This window comes from Aspergillus karnatakaensis (genome assembly GCF_047715665.1).
Source record: "Aspergillus karnatakaensis strain CBS 102800 unplaced genomic scaffold BJY04scaffold_96, whole genome shotgun sequence".
NCBI lineage: Eukaryota > Fungi > Ascomycota > Eurotiomycetes > Eurotiales > Aspergillaceae > Aspergillus > Aspergillus karnatakaensis.
In genome coordinates this window covers 25092-43784 of record NW_027395808.1, presented here as the reverse complement: position 1 = coordinate 43784, position 18693 = coordinate 25092, and the positions used below count along the sequence as shown (strand labels likewise).

The 18693-nt window shown below is 52.3% G+C and overlaps 10 protein-coding genes across 10 annotated transcripts; 3 read left to right on the top strand and 7 right to left on the bottom strand.

Annotated features, from left to right (window-relative positions):
* Nucleotides 1–208: 208 nt before the first annotated feature.
* Nucleotides 209–2538, bottom strand: BJY04DRAFT_203095 (S-adenosylmethionine synthetase). Its single transcript, XM_073713312.1, has 6 exons — nt 2050–2538; nt 1967–1994; nt 1878–1906; nt 1788–1816; nt 1682–1709; nt 209–1632 (listed from the first exon to the last, which is right to left on the bottom strand). Exons 1-6 carry the CDS (start codon nt 2096–2098, stop codon nt 632–634), a joined length of 1164 nt encoding a protein of 387 aa, XP_073564623.1. The 5' UTR covers nt 2099–2538; the 3' UTR covers nt 209–631.
* Nucleotides 2539–2560: 22 nt separating this feature from the next.
* BJY04DRAFT_203093 (putative signal sequence-binding GTPase GPN3) lies at nt 2561–3773 on the top strand. The gene has a single exon (XM_073713311.1). It carries the CDS (start codon nt 2610–2612, stop codon nt 3483–3485), a length of 876 nt encoding a protein of 291 aa, XP_073564622.1. The 5' UTR covers nt 2561–2609; the 3' UTR covers nt 3486–3773.
* On the bottom strand, nt 3729–4794 carry BJY04DRAFT_174116 (Apq12 family protein). The gene is made up of 2 exons (XM_073709288.1): nt 4547–4794; nt 3729–4486 (listed from the first exon to the last, which is right to left on the bottom strand). Exons 1-2 carry the CDS (start codon nt 4560–4562, stop codon nt 3972–3974), a joined length of 531 nt encoding a protein of 176 aa, XP_073564621.1. The 5' UTR covers nt 4563–4794; the 3' UTR covers nt 3729–3971.
* A 613-nt stretch (nt 4795–5407) lies between these two features.
* Nucleotides 5408–8931, top strand: BJY04DRAFT_211775 (uncharacterized protein; the record flags this gene model as incomplete). Its single annotated transcript, XM_073714452.1, has 8 exons — nt 5408–5623; nt 5663–6359; nt 6535–6661; nt 6870–7442; nt 7499–8131; nt 8168–8553; nt 8599–8732; nt 8860–8931. 8 exons carry the CDS (start codon nt 5408–5410, stop codon nt 8929–8931), a joined length of 2838 nt encoding a protein of 945 aa, XP_073564620.1.
* A 760-nt stretch (nt 8932–9691) lies between these two features.
* Nucleotides 9692–12208, bottom strand: BJY04DRAFT_224643 (Zn(II)2Cys6 transcription factor domain-containing protein; the record flags this gene model as incomplete). The annotated part of the gene is made up of 2 exons (XM_073718030.1): nt 9692–12088; nt 12134–12208. 2 exons carry the CDS (start codon nt 12206–12208, stop codon nt 9692–9694), a joined length of 2472 nt encoding a protein of 823 aa, XP_073564619.1.
* A 131-nt stretch (nt 12209–12339) lies between these two features.
* BJY04DRAFT_203087 (zinc-dependent alcohol dehydrogenase) lies at nt 12340–14204 on the bottom strand. The gene is made up of 3 exons (XM_073713309.1): nt 13095–14204; nt 12690–13044; nt 12340–12644 (listed from the first exon to the last, which is right to left on the bottom strand). Exons 1-3 carry the CDS (start codon nt 13743–13745, stop codon nt 12598–12600), a joined length of 1053 nt encoding a protein of 350 aa, XP_073564618.1. The 5' UTR covers nt 13746–14204; the 3' UTR covers nt 12340–12597.
* A 75-nt stretch (nt 14205–14279) lies between these two features.
* Nucleotides 14280–15459, bottom strand: BJY04DRAFT_203084 (Zn(II)2Cys6 transcription factor domain-containing protein). The gene is made up of 2 exons (XM_073713308.1): nt 15003–15459; nt 14280–14945 (listed from the first exon to the last, which is right to left on the bottom strand). The coding sequence occupies exons 1-2, from the start codon at nt 15178–15180 to the stop codon at nt 14353–14355; spliced, it is 771 nt and encodes a 256-aa protein (XP_073564617.1). The 5' UTR covers nt 15181–15459; the 3' UTR covers nt 14280–14352.
* Nucleotides 15460–15957: 498 nt separating this feature from the next.
* Nucleotides 15958–17139, top strand: BJY04DRAFT_224640 (GPR1/FUN34/yaaH family-domain-containing protein; the record flags this gene model as incomplete). The annotated part of the gene is made up of 5 exons (XM_073718029.1): nt 15958–16130; nt 16197–16286; nt 16369–16469; nt 16546–16599; nt 16664–17139. 5 exons carry the CDS (start codon nt 15958–15960, stop codon nt 17137–17139), a joined length of 894 nt encoding a protein of 297 aa, XP_073564616.1.
* Nucleotides 17140–17142: 3 nt separating this feature from the next.
* On the bottom strand, nt 17143–17504 carry BJY04DRAFT_203080 (uncharacterized protein). Its single transcript, XM_073713307.1, has one exon. The coding sequence runs from the start codon at nt 17425–17427 to the stop codon at nt 17254–17256; it is 174 nt and encodes a 57-aa protein (XP_073564615.1). The 5' UTR covers nt 17428–17504; the 3' UTR covers nt 17143–17253.
* A 199-nt stretch (nt 17505–17703) lies between these two features.
* Nucleotides 17704–18386, bottom strand: BJY04DRAFT_224639 (uncharacterized protein; the record flags this gene model as incomplete). Its single annotated transcript, XM_073718028.1, has 3 exons — nt 17704–18051; nt 18123–18317; nt 18366–18386. 3 exons carry the CDS (start codon nt 18384–18386, stop codon nt 17704–17706), a joined length of 564 nt encoding a protein of 187 aa, XP_073564614.1.
* Between the last annotated feature and the right edge of the window lie 307 nt (nt 18387–18693).

The window sequence follows — 18693 nt, the reverse complement described above, 5'->3', positions numbered from 1 at the left end:
ATGGCGGATTATTGAGACGCGACTTGATCAAAGCTTTGCTGTCACGCGTCGGTGGGGAAGGTATTAGTGCCTTAGTGCCTGAAAGTTCGATAGGATGGGGCTGATGGGGCTGCCTCGGAAATCCCCCTCTGGCATCAACCAACCCCCCGACTCCCCAGAACTTGATCCCAATTGCGAAATTCGTTTACAGATTCTACGAGAAAACAACTTTGCAGATGATGCAAATTCATTATTAATATTCTATTTTGCCAATGTTTAGATTAGCATGCAGTAGTGGTAGGCCCGAACCATGTCGGACTCGCCAGTACCACCTGGTGGCCTTCTAGCAGCACGCGTCCGACTGCAGTCAAACGTCGCGCCTCAGGCTCATATGTTGAAATGATCACTCCCAAACAACGCCGATACATCCCTCCCAGCCAAAAGTGGTATCATGTTGAATTTATCCGCGCAAACCCTGGCCCCGCAGGAACCATGCAAAGAAATGGTCAGACATAAGAAATGAAGACATAAGATGCTTTTTGTTTTGACATGTCTATGCTTGTGCTTTGAGTTGTTGAAACAAAGCCGGAATCATTACATTCGTAAAAGGAATAAGATATGTCGAAGGAGATTCGAGTCGCAGCGACTTCGCCTAGAACTTGAGGGTCTTGGGCTTCTCCCAGGAGAACTCCTGGTTGGTGAAGTGGCCGTTCTTGGCAGTCTTGAAGTAGATGGGCTTGGCGAGGTCAAGCTCACGGACAATGACACCAGGACGGAGGTCGAAGTTGTTGCGGATGATCTGGACGAGCTCATCGGAGGACTTCTCGGAGGTGCCGTAGGTGTCGACGTAGAGAGAGAGGGGCTCAGCGACACCAATGGCGTAGGAGAGCTGGACAAGGGCACGGCGGGCGAGGCCAGCGGCAACAAGGGACTTGGCGATCCAGCGGCCGACGTAGGCAGCAGAACGGTCGACCTTGGAGTAATCCTTTCCGGAGAAAGCACCACCACCGTGAGCACCCCAGCCACCGTAGGTGTCGACAATGATCTTACGGCCAGTGAGACCGGCATCACCCTGAGGACCACCAATGACGAAACGGCCAGAGGGCTGGATGTGGTAAACGGTGCGGTCGTCGAGGAGTTCGGCGGGGATGACCTTCTTGATGACCTTCTCCTTGATGACGGCACGGAGCTCCTCAGTGCTCACATCGTCGCTGTGCTGGGCGGAAACGACGACGGTGTCAACGCGGAGGGGCTTGACACCACCGTTGTCGTGAGCGTACTCAATGGTGACCTGGGTCTTGGTGTCGGGGCGGAGCCAAGGGATGGAGCCGTCGCGGCGGGCCGCGGACATGGCAGAGTTCAGCTTGTGGGAGAGGAGGACGGTGAGGGGGAGGAGTTCAGGGGTCTCATCGGTGGCATAGCCGAACATGATACCCTGGTCACCAGCACCAAGCTGCTCGAGAGCCTGCTCGTAGTGGAGACCCTGGGCAATATCGGGGGACTGTTGCTCAATGGCGACCAGGACGTTGCAGGTCTTGTAGTCGAAACCCTTCTCGGAGTCATCGTAACCGATGTCCTTGATGGCGCCACGGATGATGGCCTGGTAGTCGAGTCTAGCCTTGGTGGTGATTTCACCGAAGACCATGATCATACCTGCGGATTATTAGCGAAGGGAAGAGTTTTACGTGTACGGGAAACCTACCAGTCTTGGTAGCAGTCTCACAGGCAACCTATGCGGACAGTCAGTACGTAAGAAATTGACCTCTTGCGACAGTAGGTCGAAGAGGGCAAAGGGCTGGAATTCGGACCTTGGAGAGAGGATCCTCAGCGAGACAGGCTATTTCAAGAGTTAGTATCAATAACTGGAAGTACAATTCTCTGGAGCGAGAAAATCTTACCATCGAGAATGGCATCGGACACCTGGTCACTGTACAATCATTAATACACGAACCAGCGCGCCTCATTGCGACTATGCGATAAAACGTACGCAATCTTATCGGGGTGACCCTCTCCGACTAAATTGAATACAAGTCAGTTCAATTCCTTCAGCTGGCGACCATGCAGCCTTACCTGACTCGGAGGTGAAGAGGAAAGTTCCGCTGTTGCTGACGGAGCCCATTGTGAAGGTAGTGTGGAATTGAGGGTGAAAAGAGCACAAGAAAGAGAGAAAGAGGTATAGAACTGGAGGTGAAGGAGGAAAGAGAAGAGAGAGAGGAATGAAAAAGGAGGGGAGTCGGCGGTGGAAAAAAGAGGGGGAGAAGAACCCGCCGACGGTTCAGGTGCCGGACCGCTAAAACGTGGCTCCGATCGCGCAATCCAGCCTCAGCAGGAGGAAATGAAGGAATACCAGGGCCGAACTCCGAATTATTGGTTGTTTGCTCTTGATTTCTGGCGGTGAGCTATTTCCCTGTCTTTCCTCCAGCACCAGCCTCTCCAGGCTAGAGCTGCTATTGGGTGGTACAAGCGGAATGCTCTGTAGGAGGCCGCGCAGCCATAGAGTGCACCACATGGATTGTCGGTGGTGGAGCCACCGGAGCGTAAAAAAATTCCCAGCAATTTCTCCCCGCGGACCGATGTAATCGGCGATCAGCACCACCACTTTAACCCCAACCACCACCACCACGGTCACCATGTCGAAGTTCGGCGTGCTAGTAATGGGCCCAGCGGGCGCTGGTAAAACAACCTTTTGCAACGCCCTTATCCAACACCTCCAAACCACCCGCCGAAGCTGCTTCTACGTTAACCTCGACCCCGCCGCCGAATCCTTCCATTATGACCCCGACCTCGACATCCGTGAACTCATCACCCTCGAAGATGTAATGGAGGAATTGGGTCTTGGCCCCAACGGCGGCCTCATTTACTGCTTCGAGTTCCTCCTCCAAAATCTCGACTTTTTATCTGAGGCGCTGGACCCATTGAGCGAGGAATACCTGATCATCTTCGACATGCCTGGACAGATTGAGCTGTATACACACGTTCCGCTGCTTCCGTCGCTGGTGCAATTTCTTTCGCGCGCGGGCCCGCTGAACATCAACCTCTGCGCTGCTTATCTTCTGGAGAGTACGTTTGTCGTTGACAAGGCAAAGTTCTTTGCGGGAACGCTCAGCGCGATGTCCGCGATGTTGATGCTCGAGATGCCGCACGTGAATATCCTGACGAAAATGGATCAAGTGCGGGATATGGTTTCACGGCGAGAGTTGAAGCGGTTCACGCGCGTCGATGTGCAGCTGCTTCAAGATAGTAACGAGGCTGAGGATAGTCTGGGCTCGGATCCAATGGCGAAGGAATCGCTGATGAGCGGCGGTTCATTCGACCGGTTGAACCGGGCTGTCGGGCAGCTGATCGATGATTTCAGTATGGTCTCTTTCCTGCAGTTAGAAGCCGGAGATGAGGATAGTGTTTCTGCGGTGCTGAGCCATATCGACGACGCCATTCAGTACCACGAGGCGCAAGAGCCGAGGGAGCCTGGTGATACGCAGGAAGTTGACTGGGAGGATGCGGATTGAGTATAAGAGGTCTCCGAAATTTACGTTAACCACGACAATCATTGGTTTGGACGCATTCCAATCAAAAGAACTGCATCTGAAGCCGGCGACACCTTCCAAAGATGCATATATGCTATGCTCCCCACGGCCTCGACTACGATTGCCTAAGCAGGGAAGGGCACGTCGGGATATAGAAGAGCATACTGTGACAGTGCGAGGAACTTTTAGAGCAACGCTCGTGATAGTTATATTCTTATATTCAACAGATACACTCGATAGTGCAGGACATCAAAACCATCAGATTTAGATCATAATCCATACCCATCAGACTCTATGCCACATTCCGCAGTAAACAGACCCGAACTCCTGTAATCTTCAATCCCGATGACCGATCCAAGCCAACCCAAAAGCTCATGGAAACCCGCCGCCACCAAACCATGAGAGACGCTATTTTATACCTCACCAAAGCCCAGACCTTGCGAGAAAAAGTACCAAAATTAATCCCAATCAATCCCTCGCCCAATACCCCTGACCACCCCTACTGCCTCCCCCAGTCGCCTTCGACTCCTCCAACGACTTCCCAAAATGCTCCAAAAGACCAACCAAGAAGTTGAACAGGAAACCTACGTCCCGTGCAACCTTCGCCCAGCCCGCCTGATACATATATAACCCCAGCGAGATGATCGTCGCCCACCAAGCCAGGCGGAACGTCAACCAGACCCAGAACATCACCGCGCGGCGTGTGTAGTCGAGGACCTTGAAGGAGACGAAGAGGATAAAGATCAAGACAAGCACGGAGGCGAGATCGGGCGTTGAGGCGAGCATGTGTGCGAGTGGTTGGATGATGTATGGGTCTAGATATGTTGTGCGGAGGTGCGAGAGGGATGGGTCGACGTAGGAGTCTTTGACGTGGGTGATCGAGGGGGTGAGGTAGGTCGCCTGGAGGTGGGCGAGGTTGGATGCGAGGGGTGAGGAGGTGAGTTGTTGAATTGTAGGGTGCTGGAGGAGAGTCTGGATGGGCTCTGGAGGTTGAGTTGTCAGTAAATGTGTTCCATTTCCTAGATTGAAGTTGGAGTGCTAACCTGGGAGGTTGTCCATCGTGACGGAGAGGACAGGTTTACTGATTGTTGGTGCGGGCGAGCGAGGAGGAAACCGTTTGGACTTCACGGGAGGAATAAATAAATTGCGCTTGAGACTCTCGCCTAGGACTAGTATTAAAGAGCTGAAACGGAAGATGTTCTTAGTTGTTTGTAACCGGAAAGCGAAACATCCATTGTTGTTTGAATAATCGTTGATCGGATCGTCGAGGAGGAACAAACAGTGCAAACACCCACGCTCCTTCCATTTTGGGGTTGTCCTTCTCCAGCTCGCGCAGGATAGACGTAGACACCTACTATCGCGAATTCCAGAATAAACTGTCAGATCTCAGAGCTCTCTCCTGCATGTACATTATTCGTGTGCTCTGTAACCAAGCATTATCCACCAGAGATTGAATATCGAGCCAATGAAAGGACATCTGCCTGCTTCAAATGCGTTACCAAAGAGTCAAGACCGATGATGAAAGCTGTTGTTGGACTGCTTACACCCAGGTAGGAATCTCCGAGAATATGTCATAGATGTGGGCATACACTATCATTGGACCAAAAACAGGGACTTATGCAGCACACCCGACAGCTTAGCGCCTTGCCCAGGGCGCAGGCTGAGATACGGTTCGTCTCAGCCTCGCTGTGCTGCGTGGTTCGGGAACACGACGCACATCTAAAAATGTGCTTAACGACTTAAGCATCGCATATAGTCGAACCGAGTTGAGAAAACCAGTGGTTGATGATTTTCTTGACTTAACTATGAGCGGAGGTTATATCGGTTCAGGGAATTCCAGCCTCCGTTGCCATATCCTATGATTCTTTCTGACGGCCATTCTGCTGCCGCGCTATCGCTCAAGGATGGTGGAAAGGTACCACGAGGACTACACCATTGGTTGGATATGCGCGCTTCCAGTGGAAATGGCAGCCGCTATTGCCATGCTTGACGAGGAACATCCTACCCTGCCAAGCGACCGGAGTGACAGCAATACCTATGTCTTGGGCCGCATCGGTCTTCATAATATAGTTATCGCGTGTCTTCCTTATGGCATTTACGGCACAGTCTCCGCCGCGTCCGTGGCTGCAATGATGCGATTGAGCTACCCATCAATACAGGTCGGACTGATGGTAGGACTCGGAGGCGGAGTCCCTAACATGCAATTTGATATTCGACTAGGAGATGTCATAGTGGGTGCGCCGACTAGAGACTCTGGTGGAGTGATACAGTACGATTACGGGAAAACAGTCGCAGGTGGTCAATTCGAACACACAGGCTCGCTGAATAAACCCCCATACATGGCCCTGACAGCTATATCACGGCTACAAGCCCAACATCGTCTGTATGGGGCCAAGATCTCAGCAATAAACTCAGAAGCCTCATCGAAGCTTCAGTTAGAATCGAATGACTTCACATACCCTGGCGAAGACCAGGATCAAGTGTTCGACTCCAGCTATGACCATCCTGACTCGGAAGCGACATGCTCTTCTTGCGACAGAACGAAGCTTGTTACCCGTCCACCCCGGACCTCTACTGTGCCGCACATTCACTATGGTCTAATTGCATCGGGAAACCAGGTGATGAAGCATGGCGCTACAAGAGACAGACTAGCTCGGCAATATGGCTTTCTTTGCTTTGAGATGGAAGCAGCCGGACTAGTCGACCATTTTCCATGCGTTGTGATTCGAGGTATATGTGACTATGCAGATTCGCACAAGAGTAAACAGTGGCAAGCTTATGCTGCAATGGTTGCTGCCGCATACACGAAAGAGTTGCTGATCGTTATGCCTTCCACCTCCATCTCAATCATAGAACGTATTCACCCCTCCACACGCTTTCACGAAAGACATCTAATCTCGAGGTTGACATCCAGGACACCGTCATAATCGGAGTCTTCGGGCCCAGCTACGCCCTTCTCCAACAATTACGTTTCGACGAGAGACCAAAAACAACGACCAAGGGCATGCGATGCATAACCTGGCAGTTTGAGGCGACGAGGATGTTGCCACAAAAAAGCTATGTGCATACGACCACGAGAGAGCTCATCGAAGAATATCACACAAGCGAATCACAAATACTACCCAGTGGTTCACACGCCACCCTCAATTTATAGAGTGGTTTGTCAACCATAAATCCTCGTGGCTGTGGTGTACTGGAAAAAGTACGGTTCCATTTTCTTGTCTCTAGGTTGCTGCTCGTACTATAACTAACTACCAAAAGTCGGGTCAGGAAAGACGATAATAGCGTAAGTCAGAAATTTTTGGTTCACGTGGACATACAAGGCCGTTGACCCGGACGTAGTACCTCTGTTGTGGACGTCGTTAGGTATGGTGCCGGAGAACACCCGATTCCTTCAGCATTCTTCTACTGCGAGCCCGACAGGAGAGAGATACTGGAGGCGTCATATATTGTCACCAGTTTCATCAATCAGCTTTACCCGTTGTTGAAGAGCGACGCGGTAGCCCACTCTGACGCTCTGAGGCTGATCAGGGCTTCCTTTGGTGCCGACAGCGCGCGACCTGAATTTGATGAACTAGCGAGTATCTTGCTTAGTGTGGATAGCTCCATGCCTGGCTCTATTTACATGTTGGATGGCCTCGATTTGCTCAGCGAAAAAGACATCAGAGCATTGCTCAAGATGTTCCACACTTTGCTAAACGTCCGTCAATCCTCATCCCGGGTCCTACTTTTCAGCAGAAGATACCTCCCTGGTAACCTCCAGATACCGGGAGCTATACCGGGCGTGCGTCACATCTCCACCGATCTAAATGTACTCGGCGATATTGAAGAGTATATACGCGAAAGCATTCGCGAGAAGACTATGTACAAAAAGATCACGGATAATGCTAAGCTCCTAGCTGATATGAAGAAACGGCTTTTGCAGAAGTCATCTGGGATGTATGGAAACCAAGCTTCGTCACATGCCCCTAGCTCTTCGCTGACAATCGAGACAGGTTTTTGTGGGTCTACCTCCAGTTGGAGATTATTTGGGATACCTGCATCACAGATGCGGAAATCCGGCAGAAGCTCGACGATCTGCCGAAAGATCTTGAAGAGACATACAATCACTGTTTGCGACGCATAGATCCAAGTGATAGCCGTATCGTCAACGTGCTCAAGTGGGTGAGCTTCGCGTCGCGGCCCCTTCTTCTTGGGGAACTCAGCGAGGCCACTGTACTTAGGGTTGAGGACCATAAGTGGGATCCGGGACGTATCCCGAATAGCAATTTTGTTGTCAGCTGCTGCGCAAACCTCGTTGTTGAAGACCCCGTGGATACTTCTGTCCGCTTCGCTCATCCCTCAGTGCGGGATCATCTTCTCAGGAATTGGAACACTTTTGATTCTTGGCCCATCACGGCGCAGCAAGGTGAGCTTGATTGCGGAGAGATATGCATTTCCTATCTCTCTTTTTCCGATTTCTGCCTTCAGCTAGAGGGGCAGAGAGGACTAGCAACGGCAAAGCTTCCTGACCCAAAGCTGCTAGCACGCGAGGCCACAATGACTTCCGCAATTGGAAAGCTCTTATCCTGGAGGGTTGGCCACAAACAGCTTGATCCGATTAACATCCCTTCGACTATACGGGCCAAGTCGATCCCGAGCCATGCGCAATACAGGTTTCTTAGTTATGCCATTGAAAACTGGGCTGCTCAGATGAAGCAAATCAATCCTACATCGCCAGTTTGGGAAAAGTTCTGCCGATTAGCTTTGACATGCAATGAAACCTGGAACTTTCACCCCTGGATGTCGGGAGGCCGATCACTGGGCTCTCAGATCCATGCACTGTTTGGGTGGGCAGTAAAACAAGGACATATTCCTCTGCTCAAAATCGCAATGGAGGCAGGACCTGAGATACTGCAGATTTGCAATATGCCACTGATAGGCGAAGGGTTACCTGCATTACACGTTGCGGCAAAACTAGAAGACACCCCCACACTGAGCTTGCTGCTGACGATTTGCGCGGTCAATAATAGAGATAAAGATGGACGAACTGCACTACACCACGCAGCAAGTACTGGAAATGTCGAAACCGTACGCCTGCTACTAAATAGCCGAGATGTTGAATGGAATATTAGATCGGACGACCATCTCACTCCAATCTATATCGCTGCTCGCGGGGACTATCTTGACATTGTGTCTTGCCTGCTCGACAAAGGAGCAAGCGCTGTGGCCGACCCAAGCCCGCTTGTGGTAGCATCGATCCACGGGAACATGCCGATGTTACAGGAACTACTTGAGCGCGGCGCTGGAGATCCATCTTTTGATGAAGCCATTCGTGTTTCGCTTTGGTCAGCACTAAACATGGATAACGTGACAGTGGTCCAAGAGCTCCTCAAATGGTGGCCGCTTGAGCGTCGTGACCGTAACGGTAAAACCCTACTGGCGCTAGCTGTGGAAAGGGGCAGTGTGGATGTGGCATGGATGCTCATACGCAAAGGCGCTGATAAATACGCCGAAGACAGCTCTGGACGGACACCGTTAGCTTTGGCAATCCAGATTGGATGCTGGAAGATGATATGGCTGCTGCTGGACGCGGGCACCGTGCTTGGCGAGAAGAATTGCCCTGGGGAAACACCATTGCTTTGGGCAGTCCGCAATGGCCTCTCGCAAAACGCTGCGATGCTATTACGCGGTCAGTCAGGTCTGGAAACCGTGTACGAGTATGGGCGAACTCTGCTATTCTATGCCATCCAATCTGGAGATATCTTTACAGTTCGCTTATTGATCGAAAGGAACGCCAACTTGGAAGCTAGAGATCTCTTCGGGCGTACTCCACTAGCTTTCGTTTCTTATATGGGGAACCACAGCTCCAGGGCTGTAGCCGCGCTGCTGCTTGATCATGGAGCAGACCTGCATGTCAAGGATCGGACGCAGCAAACACCACTAATGCTAGCCGCAAGATCTGGGCTTCTAGGGCTCGTCAAGCTCTATCTTGAGAGAGGCGCTATTCTAAGCGAAAAGGATGACGATGGGCGTACTCCGTTGGCGTGGGCTCTGCGCCATAGGCAGACGGCGGTCATAGAGTATTTGAGAGACTGGGTTTCCTCGTCTGCACGGAAATGTGCCTCGCGTGCTGTTTCCCAGTGAAACAGAGATCTGGAGTAGTTTTCATCTTTCCCAGGTCTGAGCTGTCCAAATTCCTTCCACCATCAAGCACACACAGATCTTCTCCCTTCCAACAACCCCCTCAAATCCCTCGCCACTACAAACGCCATATCCGACTTCCGGGCTAGATAATCCAACGCCGAGATACAGAACTTGCAGTTCATCCGGTATACATCTTCATCATCATCTCCAGTCCCAGTTTCATGGACTCTCGCAAATGAGTTACCACCGACACTAGAAGAAGAGCTGCCAGAAATACTCGCAGAAACATAACCTCCCCTGGCAAAACAGTTGACCAGCACTACCGTCCAGGGCTCCACTAAGAATGCTACCTCGCTCACACAGTCGTGATACCGGCCCTCGGTTTCCATAAGGTGAGCTACGTCCTGCAGGCTCGCGCGCGCTAGTGAGCCGATGGAGAGTGTTGTTTCACGTTGAAGACTTTCCGCAATACCCTTCTCCCAATTCCATTCGGCCCTGTCGCTTCCTCTGTCTCCTATCCACTCCTCTCCAGGCGAATGAAGATACCCAGCAACCTCTCCAATAACATCCGCCAGCAACAACACAGCCAGCAACCAATGGCCATTCAGAATCACGTACCAGGATTGGATCCTGCTGGGCAGAGAACTGTGCCACCTTATACAATCAGCCATGAAAGGCGCGTATGTTGCGTTCCAGTGGTTGTACACGGCAATCGCGTCGCGGATGGCGGATTTGAGAGTGGCTGGAGGGCTACAACGGTAGAGGAGGGTTTGCAGGCGGGTTATGCGGCGGTAGAGGAGGACCTTTACGGGGGTTGCGTGGGAGAGGAGGGTTGCTGCCGTGGTGTAGGTGTAAGGCCAGTGGTCTGGTGGTAGGTGGGTTGGTTGTGGGGAGGGGGCGTGGAGAAAGAAGTCACCCCAGACGTCGCGCTTTGGACGGATGGTTAGCGTTGTAGCCTGGAGTTGTGGTTGTACTTGTATCTGCGGGTCTGAAGGGATATCCCAGCAATCGAGGTTGATTTGGACAGGATCTGGTGGTGATGGGGGCGGTGGCGGTTGTAAAATCGACACAATCTGGCTATCTTCATCCGAAACCACCAGCGGCCGCTGATACATGGCCGCACTAAGCGTATCAAACATAACACCCAACCAAAACAGCAGATCCAATGTACTCCTATGCTCGGGACTCGAAAGCACAGCGTCAACCTGACGCTCCCTCGCCGCACGCCGCTGTAACCGCATAAACTTATGCCGAAAGGTATACAACTGTCTATTCGCAGCCTCGAGGAAGCTCGGCGCGCTGTCATCTTCCAACAACTCACGTAACCCTTCACCGCGTGCGCAGCAGCCCTCTTTATCCAACGGCTTCTGCGTCAGCGAGAATATAATATTCGCGAAGATCACACGGAAGGACGGCACGCGGCTGGAATTCTCCAGCGCATGCCGCGCCTCGTTCCAGACATCCCGCCGGATGGCGCGTTCGTCGTCATCGATGGATCCAGGGACGGAGAACCCGCGTCCCCGCTGCGCGTGCTGTGTCCACTGTGATGCGAATGCCGCGATTGCTAGATGCAGGGCCCGCGATGCGGTCTTGTCTTCTTCAGAGCTCAGGGCCCGGCCGCGAAGTGAAGACGAGGCGCGGTCGAGCTCGCAGACGCGGATGCACATCCTGTTTGACCAGTTGGCGCCCCATTCTTTTCGCTGGCGGGGGAGGTTGGCTGTTGAGGTGAGGAGTGAAAGGGGGTCTGGTGACGAAACTGGCTCGCTGTAGGGGCAGTTATGTTCGGTTAGCCAACAGGAGAGGGCGTTTTCCATGCTGTCGTGGTAGATGCGCATGAGGTTGCGGGTCATGCTTGTGCGAGCGAAGGCTTTTGCGGCGTTGTTGGAGGCGATGCAGAACGTGGCTGGGTGGGGGTTGAAGCGGGGGTCGTCTTCGAGGTGTTGGACTAGGTCGAGTGTGTCGTTGAAGGTTGAAATGGTGGTTTCTGGTGGGAAGAGGTTGCCTCCTGAGAAGGACTTTCCAGGTAATGGTACGGTACTGGCTGGCCAGTCGCCTGGAAGACTCATATCTGGCACAAGCCATGATTGCGCATACGGGTCGGGTAGATGGTCTGAGGGATAGAAAGACGATGAAGATGGGAAGTCGAATGGTTCGTTGGCGTTAATACCAAGGATCTCTCCTTCTGCAATGTCGACAGGAAACCACGGCGCTGACAATCCATCGACACTTAGACCAAGATCACTTCCAATGGATGGGATTCCAAGACTATCGTCTGGCGTCGCAGACTCCGTACTCGCGTCTGTGATAGTAACAGCTTTGGCGGTCTTTGTTCTCTTCCTCTTCTCCTGAGCTCCTTTTGCTTTGAGAGTTGGATTCGTAGAGAGCCAATTGAAGGTGCACTCCTTCTTCCACTTCTTGCAGTTTGAACAAGAAACAAACTGGATCTCGGCTCGATTTTCCTACCCTTGTTAGCTTGGACTGGAGTCAAAGTAGAACAGTCTCACCGGAGCATCACAGCCCCGCTTACCCTTCCGGCAGGGGTCGCAGCTGTGGAACTGGCGGCGACGAGAGTCGGCCATATTATTCAGTTATACCAGGAGAATATGAGAGATGGAAAGATTGGTAAAAGGAAGGAAAGAAAACCCTGGGGGAATTCAAAGCGGAGGAAAGCCGGGGAAGATCAGACGAACACAATGCGGGGTTGCTGCTGGCTAGCGTGGAGTTGGCGCTGTCTTTCTCGCCAATCAGATTGCTGTTCTAGGAGTATAATAGTTATCCAATTTCACAAACAAACATCGTAGAGTTCCAGATCTGCTGGATAGAGCAAATGCTCCCTTTACAATGTTGGAGCCCTGAAGCCATGGGAGCTCAATTTCCTCAACTACATCTACAATTATACAGAAATCAACTGTTGAAACTCATTCAGTAGCATTGCAATATGTTCACTCCATACTCCGTACAGAACAGCCTACTCTGGCAACTCCAGCACATACCGACCCGCAATCTTGCCTTGCTCTGCATCCAGTTAGCATTAATCTCACCACTAATTTAGAAACATACCCATAAGCTCAAAAATCTTCGGGAGATCCTTCAAAGGGGCAAGCTTGAACGGAGCCTTGATCAGGCCCCTAGCAAAGAAGTCAAGCGCCTCGACTCCGTCCTGCCGGTTACCAACATAGCTCCCCTTGATGGTGATCATCCGGGCAACGGTGTTGAAAACAGGAGCCTTGAGGTACGCATCCGGAGGTAGTCCAATCGCAACAATCGTTCCGCGAGACCGAACATACTCCGTCGCCTGCTGGAAGGGCTTCTCAGAGACAGCGAGCAGGATGACAGCGTGTGCACCAAGACCCTCAGGCGTGGCGGCCTTGACGTCCGCAACGAGATCCTTCGATTTGGTGAAATCCACATACGTCTGTCCTTGTCAGATTGATTCCAAAGGAAAGAAAAAGAGAAGCCACCCACCTCAGTCCCCAGTGACTCACACATGACCCTCTTCTCATCACCCCCATCCACAGCCACAACCCTAATTCCCATTGCCTTCGCATACTGCTGCGCCAAACTGCCCAACCCACCCCCAGCACCCACAATCGCAACCGTCTGCCCGGGCCGCACCCCACTCTCCTTCAACCCTTTATACACCGTAATCCCCGCACAAAGCACCGGCGCCGCCGCATCCAGCGGCACCCCCTGCGGGATCTTACTCGCATGACTCGCCTTCCCCAGCGCATACTGCTGAAACGTGCCATCAACCGTATACCCAGACAGCTTCGCATGCTCACAAAGCGGATCATCACTCTGGCGACAGAACTCACAGTCCCCGCAAGACCCATTCAGCCACTTCAGGCCGGCCTGGTCGCCGATCTCGAATTCGTGGACTAGCGAACCTTTCGCGACGACGATCCCGGCGCCTTCGTGCCCGCCGACTAAGGGCATTTTCACGTCGAGGGGCCAGTGGCCCATCATCGCGTGCAGGTCGGTGTGGCACACGCCCGAGTATTTGATTTTCACGAGGATTTGGTCCGGGGCTGGTTGGGGGACGGGGATTTGTTTTAGGACGAGAGGGCCGCCGATTTTTTCGGAGACTTGGGCCCATTGCAGATCTGGGATTGTCATGGTGGTGGTGGAGCGGAAGAGAAGTTGGATGTGTTTGTATTGACTGTAGATGTGTGACTTGTTGATGTCTCCTCGATAGCCTGGGTAAAACAGGGTGTTATATATCTTCCATCATGAATACACAGAGAGGGTGGAGTGGGTTAGGGCATGCGGGGTATGCTATCTCCAGCTCGCCTCATCTCATCAATCTCCGCGACGAGAGAGATCGGGGCCACGCTATGCATCTCGCACTCTGCATTGCCGTAATTCGGACGAACGGAGTCGACCTCAAATAGCAAATCGTCTCTGAGAAGGGCTGTATGCTGTCAAGTGCGGGGATCTGCGATCAGCGCACGGCCCGCATTCCATGCGGCTCCGCATAGGTAACAGCAGAGCAGCATTCCGGGTCAATTCCTGCCGATCGAGATGCCGATCGGGTGGCATGATGTCTACTGCCTTGCCAAGTGCCTGGACTGCTCTCACCGGTGCTAGTTCTAGGCAATTACGGGATTGGAGTGCGGAAAGTGATTCCGCTGGTTTCTCTACAGTTGGAGGGGGAATAGCCCCAACGCGTTGCTTTGAGGTGGTCCCAATGATATTCAGATAGTCTCCAGTATTTGCTGCGATGCTAGAATCTAGCTACGACATCGTCGACCCCAGAGGGGAAGAATGTGTTTGACCAGCCACTGCCGATGACGAATCCATGACTTGGCCCACACCCTTCCAGCTGATCCCTGTTGTGAGATTTTTGCATCATGGATAGACGTCCACTGTAGCTATTACAGTTCGGTTGAAACCCCGCTAGCATGCCAATATCTACTTCGTCATCAAACACTAATAACTCCGCCAGGAAATCCTCTCCAGGTAAACCCTCCCCGTTCAACGACTGCGGCAGCGGCGGCGGCGGGGGCGTCTCCGGTCCATCTAGTTCAGAGCCAGATTGACTAGACGCTGCAGAGACCAAGATACCTTCGGTAGCTGGCGACTCGCCGGAGTCTCGATTGAGCACGCCCATGTTGTCGAAAACAGGCGAATCTGCGCGTGTCGGATTGAGGACCGCCGGATCAATGAATCCAGGCGTTAGATCTCGCTTCGTTCTTCGAGTCTGGACTTTCAGGGCGGTATTTGGGTCGAGAAGGTATTTCGGCGGCTTGCGGTTCCCGTCAACGCATTTGGATGGAATACCGCGGCGGATGCATTGGCTGCAGGGGCGTTCGTTTCCTATAATCTCTTATTAGATATGGGTGGACGGATAGGGAATCTGGGACTAGGACATACCACATGTTCTATGAGACCGTTGGCAGTTCAAACAAGATCGCTGTGCCTTCTTCCGGGGACGAGACTCCTCAACCTCTTTTGTTATTTCTGTTTCTGCTGATTGTCTGGATGGCATCTTTGGCGCTGTTGTTGGAGTTGGGTAGTGCGTGGTTAGGGCTTGGAAGAAGACGTCGTCCATGATATTTACGGTTGATTTGAGGACCTTGGGGCAGCAAGGTCAACAGGATATCGTAATCCCTCGTTAGGACAAAAACTAATTTCGACGTTTTAAGTAATATCTCTCGTGATGCAATCCACCAGACCGAATCATGATCGGAGCCGCATGAACCCTCGTCCTCATTTCGCAACCAGCATAGCTCCAATCCAAATCCTTCATACTCAGCATAAGCTCTCCGTGTCCCTATCTTCACCCCGCATAATACAAAGTCACAACGAACCTTAAATCTTCCAGATCCGGGGCCCCGTCGCAGATCTTCAGCTTCATGCCGTGCGGCTCCGCATGGACTCCGGTGGCCCGATCCGCCACGCTCAACCAATAACCAGGTGTTCACCAACAGCGCAGCGGCAGACTAGCTATTCTAGCGGGATGCAAGGCTTCAGTATTTCAAATTACTACAGTCTTGTCTTGACTCGTATGCAATGCAAGATAAGACCCCTTCCGTTGAGCCGATGTCGAGGCCCCGTGGTTCTTCCTTTTTCCCGTCTGCATGGCCTTGCTTCCTGCTGGACTGGAGTTGAACTTAATTCAGATAGCCCCTTGGATAGATTGAATAGGGTCTGGGGAAAGCAGAGAGCTTGATTGGGCTAGTTCAGGTCCGATTAGGGTTATTTGTTACTAGTTATATTAGAATCCTGTCTTTTCCTTTTCTTCCTGCTTGATATCAATCATCAATATCCCCATCACTTCCCCTTTGCACAGCTCTTTCCCTTATACCCTTTCATCTCCCTCAAGATAATGGAATCCACCGATCAGCCCTCTAAACCCTCCTCCCAAACCAGGGAAAACGCCCTCGCCATGATCCCCACCTCTGTCACGCTCTCAGCGGAGCAATTCGAGCGGCTATATCTCACCCCCATGACGCGCCAGCAGCCCGCGCTGGCGAAGCAAGTTGGGAACCCGACGCCCTTGTATGTCCTCTTATTATTCATAACAGAATCCACGGGTCGGTTTAGCTAATGACTTGACGATCGTAGAGCCCTCGGCGGCTTCGTCATCACAACAACACCCCTCTCCTGCTGCCTGATGGCGTGGCGAGGGGCGAGCGGGAATGGGATTGCGTTCATGTGAGCACCCAGCTATCCCTTTCATGAACATCAACTGGGAGTGATGGATGTACGTTATGCTAATAAGACTACAACTGCCAAGCGGCCCGATTGTCTTCCTCGGCGGTCTTCTCCTGCTGATCACGAGTATCCTCGAGTTTATTCTGGGAAATACCTTTCCCTGCGTGGTGTTTGGGACGATTGGTTTGTCTTTTGTTTCTCCCTGTTGTTGTTGTTGTTGAAGAAGAAGAAGGGTTCTGATGATCTCCGGGGGATACAGGCGGGTTCTGGTTTGCGTTTGCGGCGACGATGATTCCTTCGTTCAATGCAGCCGGTACGGTACATACAATAGCAATAGCCCCCTTTCCCTACCTGACGAACTAACTTTCTGCTCGTAGCACCATACTCACCCGACGGCTCAACAGCGGCTGGTCTATCCAGTCCCGATTTCCTGAATACATACGGTCCGTCCCCTGCCCTCCTCTCCCACCCACCCACCTTACCCTTTCCCTTACCATCCCAACCTAACCAGATACTACCAATAGCATTCCTCTTCCTAACAATGTCCCTCCTAATGCTCATCTTCCTGGTCTGCGCCACGCGCACAAACGCCGTCTACACACTCATCTTCCTCTGCCTCTTGCTGGTCTTCCTCCTGCTGACAGCCGGGTACTGGGCTCTCGGCGCGGGAGACAGTACTGTTGGGAACCGCTGCGTCAAGGGCGCCGGCGCTTGTCTGTTCATCGCGAGTTTGCTGGGGTTTTATCTTCTTGTTGCGCAGATGTTTGAGGCTGTGGGCGTGCCGGTTAGCGTGCCCGTGGGGGATTTAGCGGGGTTGTGGGGGGTGGCGAGGGTGGGGGGTGGAGTTAGGTGAGATATCTTTTCCAAGTGAGCGCTCTGGGTTGGGTTGGATGGTTGGTTGTTTTCATGCGGTGGGTGCTGATTGTATGTGGGATAGGGCTGAGCCTAGGGATGAGGTGGGACGCTGCTAGGTAGGTAGGGCTGAGGGCGGGCTGTTTACAGTCGTTTCGGGGTAGGCTTGTTGGTCCGGTTTGAGGTGTATCTGAAGCATACCTGAGTGCGTGGATGGGTGGGCTGGAATGGGACTGGGAAATCGGATCAATGGATGTGATGGGGAGCTTTGCTTAGAGGGTGCAGGCATATCACCCACGTACAATAAAAACAGGTCTTAAGGAAGCGTTGAATATTGCCTGGAATTAAAACCGATGGTTGCTAGGGAAGCGACAATAGCAGTAAAGTCTCAAGAAAAGGAAAAAAATATTCTATAAGAGACACCACCAGGGCAAGGAAGAAAGCAAGTCAAAAGACATAAGATATAACCAACGAACGAGACAGAATCACCAATCGCCAAACGCCAACGCCAAACACCAAGGAGAACAACAACAACAACAACAACAACTACTACAACTACAAAACCCTAAACCCCCATCCAGCCCCTAATCTGCCGGATTTGCTCCGCTGTAAGACCCCCCCTTCGCAACCAGGTCACCGGACTGTCCGCAGTCAAGACCAAGGCCTGCACAGCATCCAGAACCAGCTCCGTGTACTGCGGAGGCAGAGAGAAAGAACCACGATGAGCCCGCAAAATCTCGGGCGTGCACCGCGCCGCCATCCGCAGCCACCTCATCTGCTCAACCAGACTGGTGCTTGCAGCGGCCGTCAGAACGGCAAACGTGAACAGGCCCGGGGACACCGAGCTGACTAGTTGGTTCTCGAAGCTCACTTGGAAGGGTAAGGGGAGAGGGAGGCCTAGGAGGTAGGTACTCTATGTGGTGGTTAGTATGGTACACCACAGGTGCAGAAAAGGGATAGGTAATCAAGTAGAACTCGACTTACCACTCGCCCTCCGATGAAGCGGATCTCGATGTTCGAGGCAAAGCTGTAGATACCATGGTATAGTTCGACAAGGGGTCTGTAGTCACTTGGGAAAGCAGCCATAAGCGGACCGGCAATCGACCGGTAATAATCCGATCCGCTGTCAAGGGAAGCTAGGGGGGCGCCCTCCACTCTTTCAATATAGACATTCATACCCTACTCGAGGTTAATATATATTAGACTGCGATAGGGCTGGTAGCTGACGCATGTGCGTGATGAGGGCATGCTTGGTGGCGCTGATCGTTTGGTATGAAGCCATGGTGATGGAGTGGATGCTGTTCTGACGTGGAAGCTCACATGAGCTTAGCAAGGGGCAGAAGAGGGTTTATATGACTTCAAGCAGCAGTGACTGCTCTGCCATTATCCAACTTACTGAGGTTCCTGATTACATTCTCATCCTGGAACCATCGGACTCAGTGTGAAGTGGAGAGGTGGTTATTTTGAGCTATCCACCCAACACTCCCTGTCGCATCTTGTGTCAGTTACAGAGACATAGGGGGAAGAACAAAAAAGTAGTCTGCCCCTGTCTCTC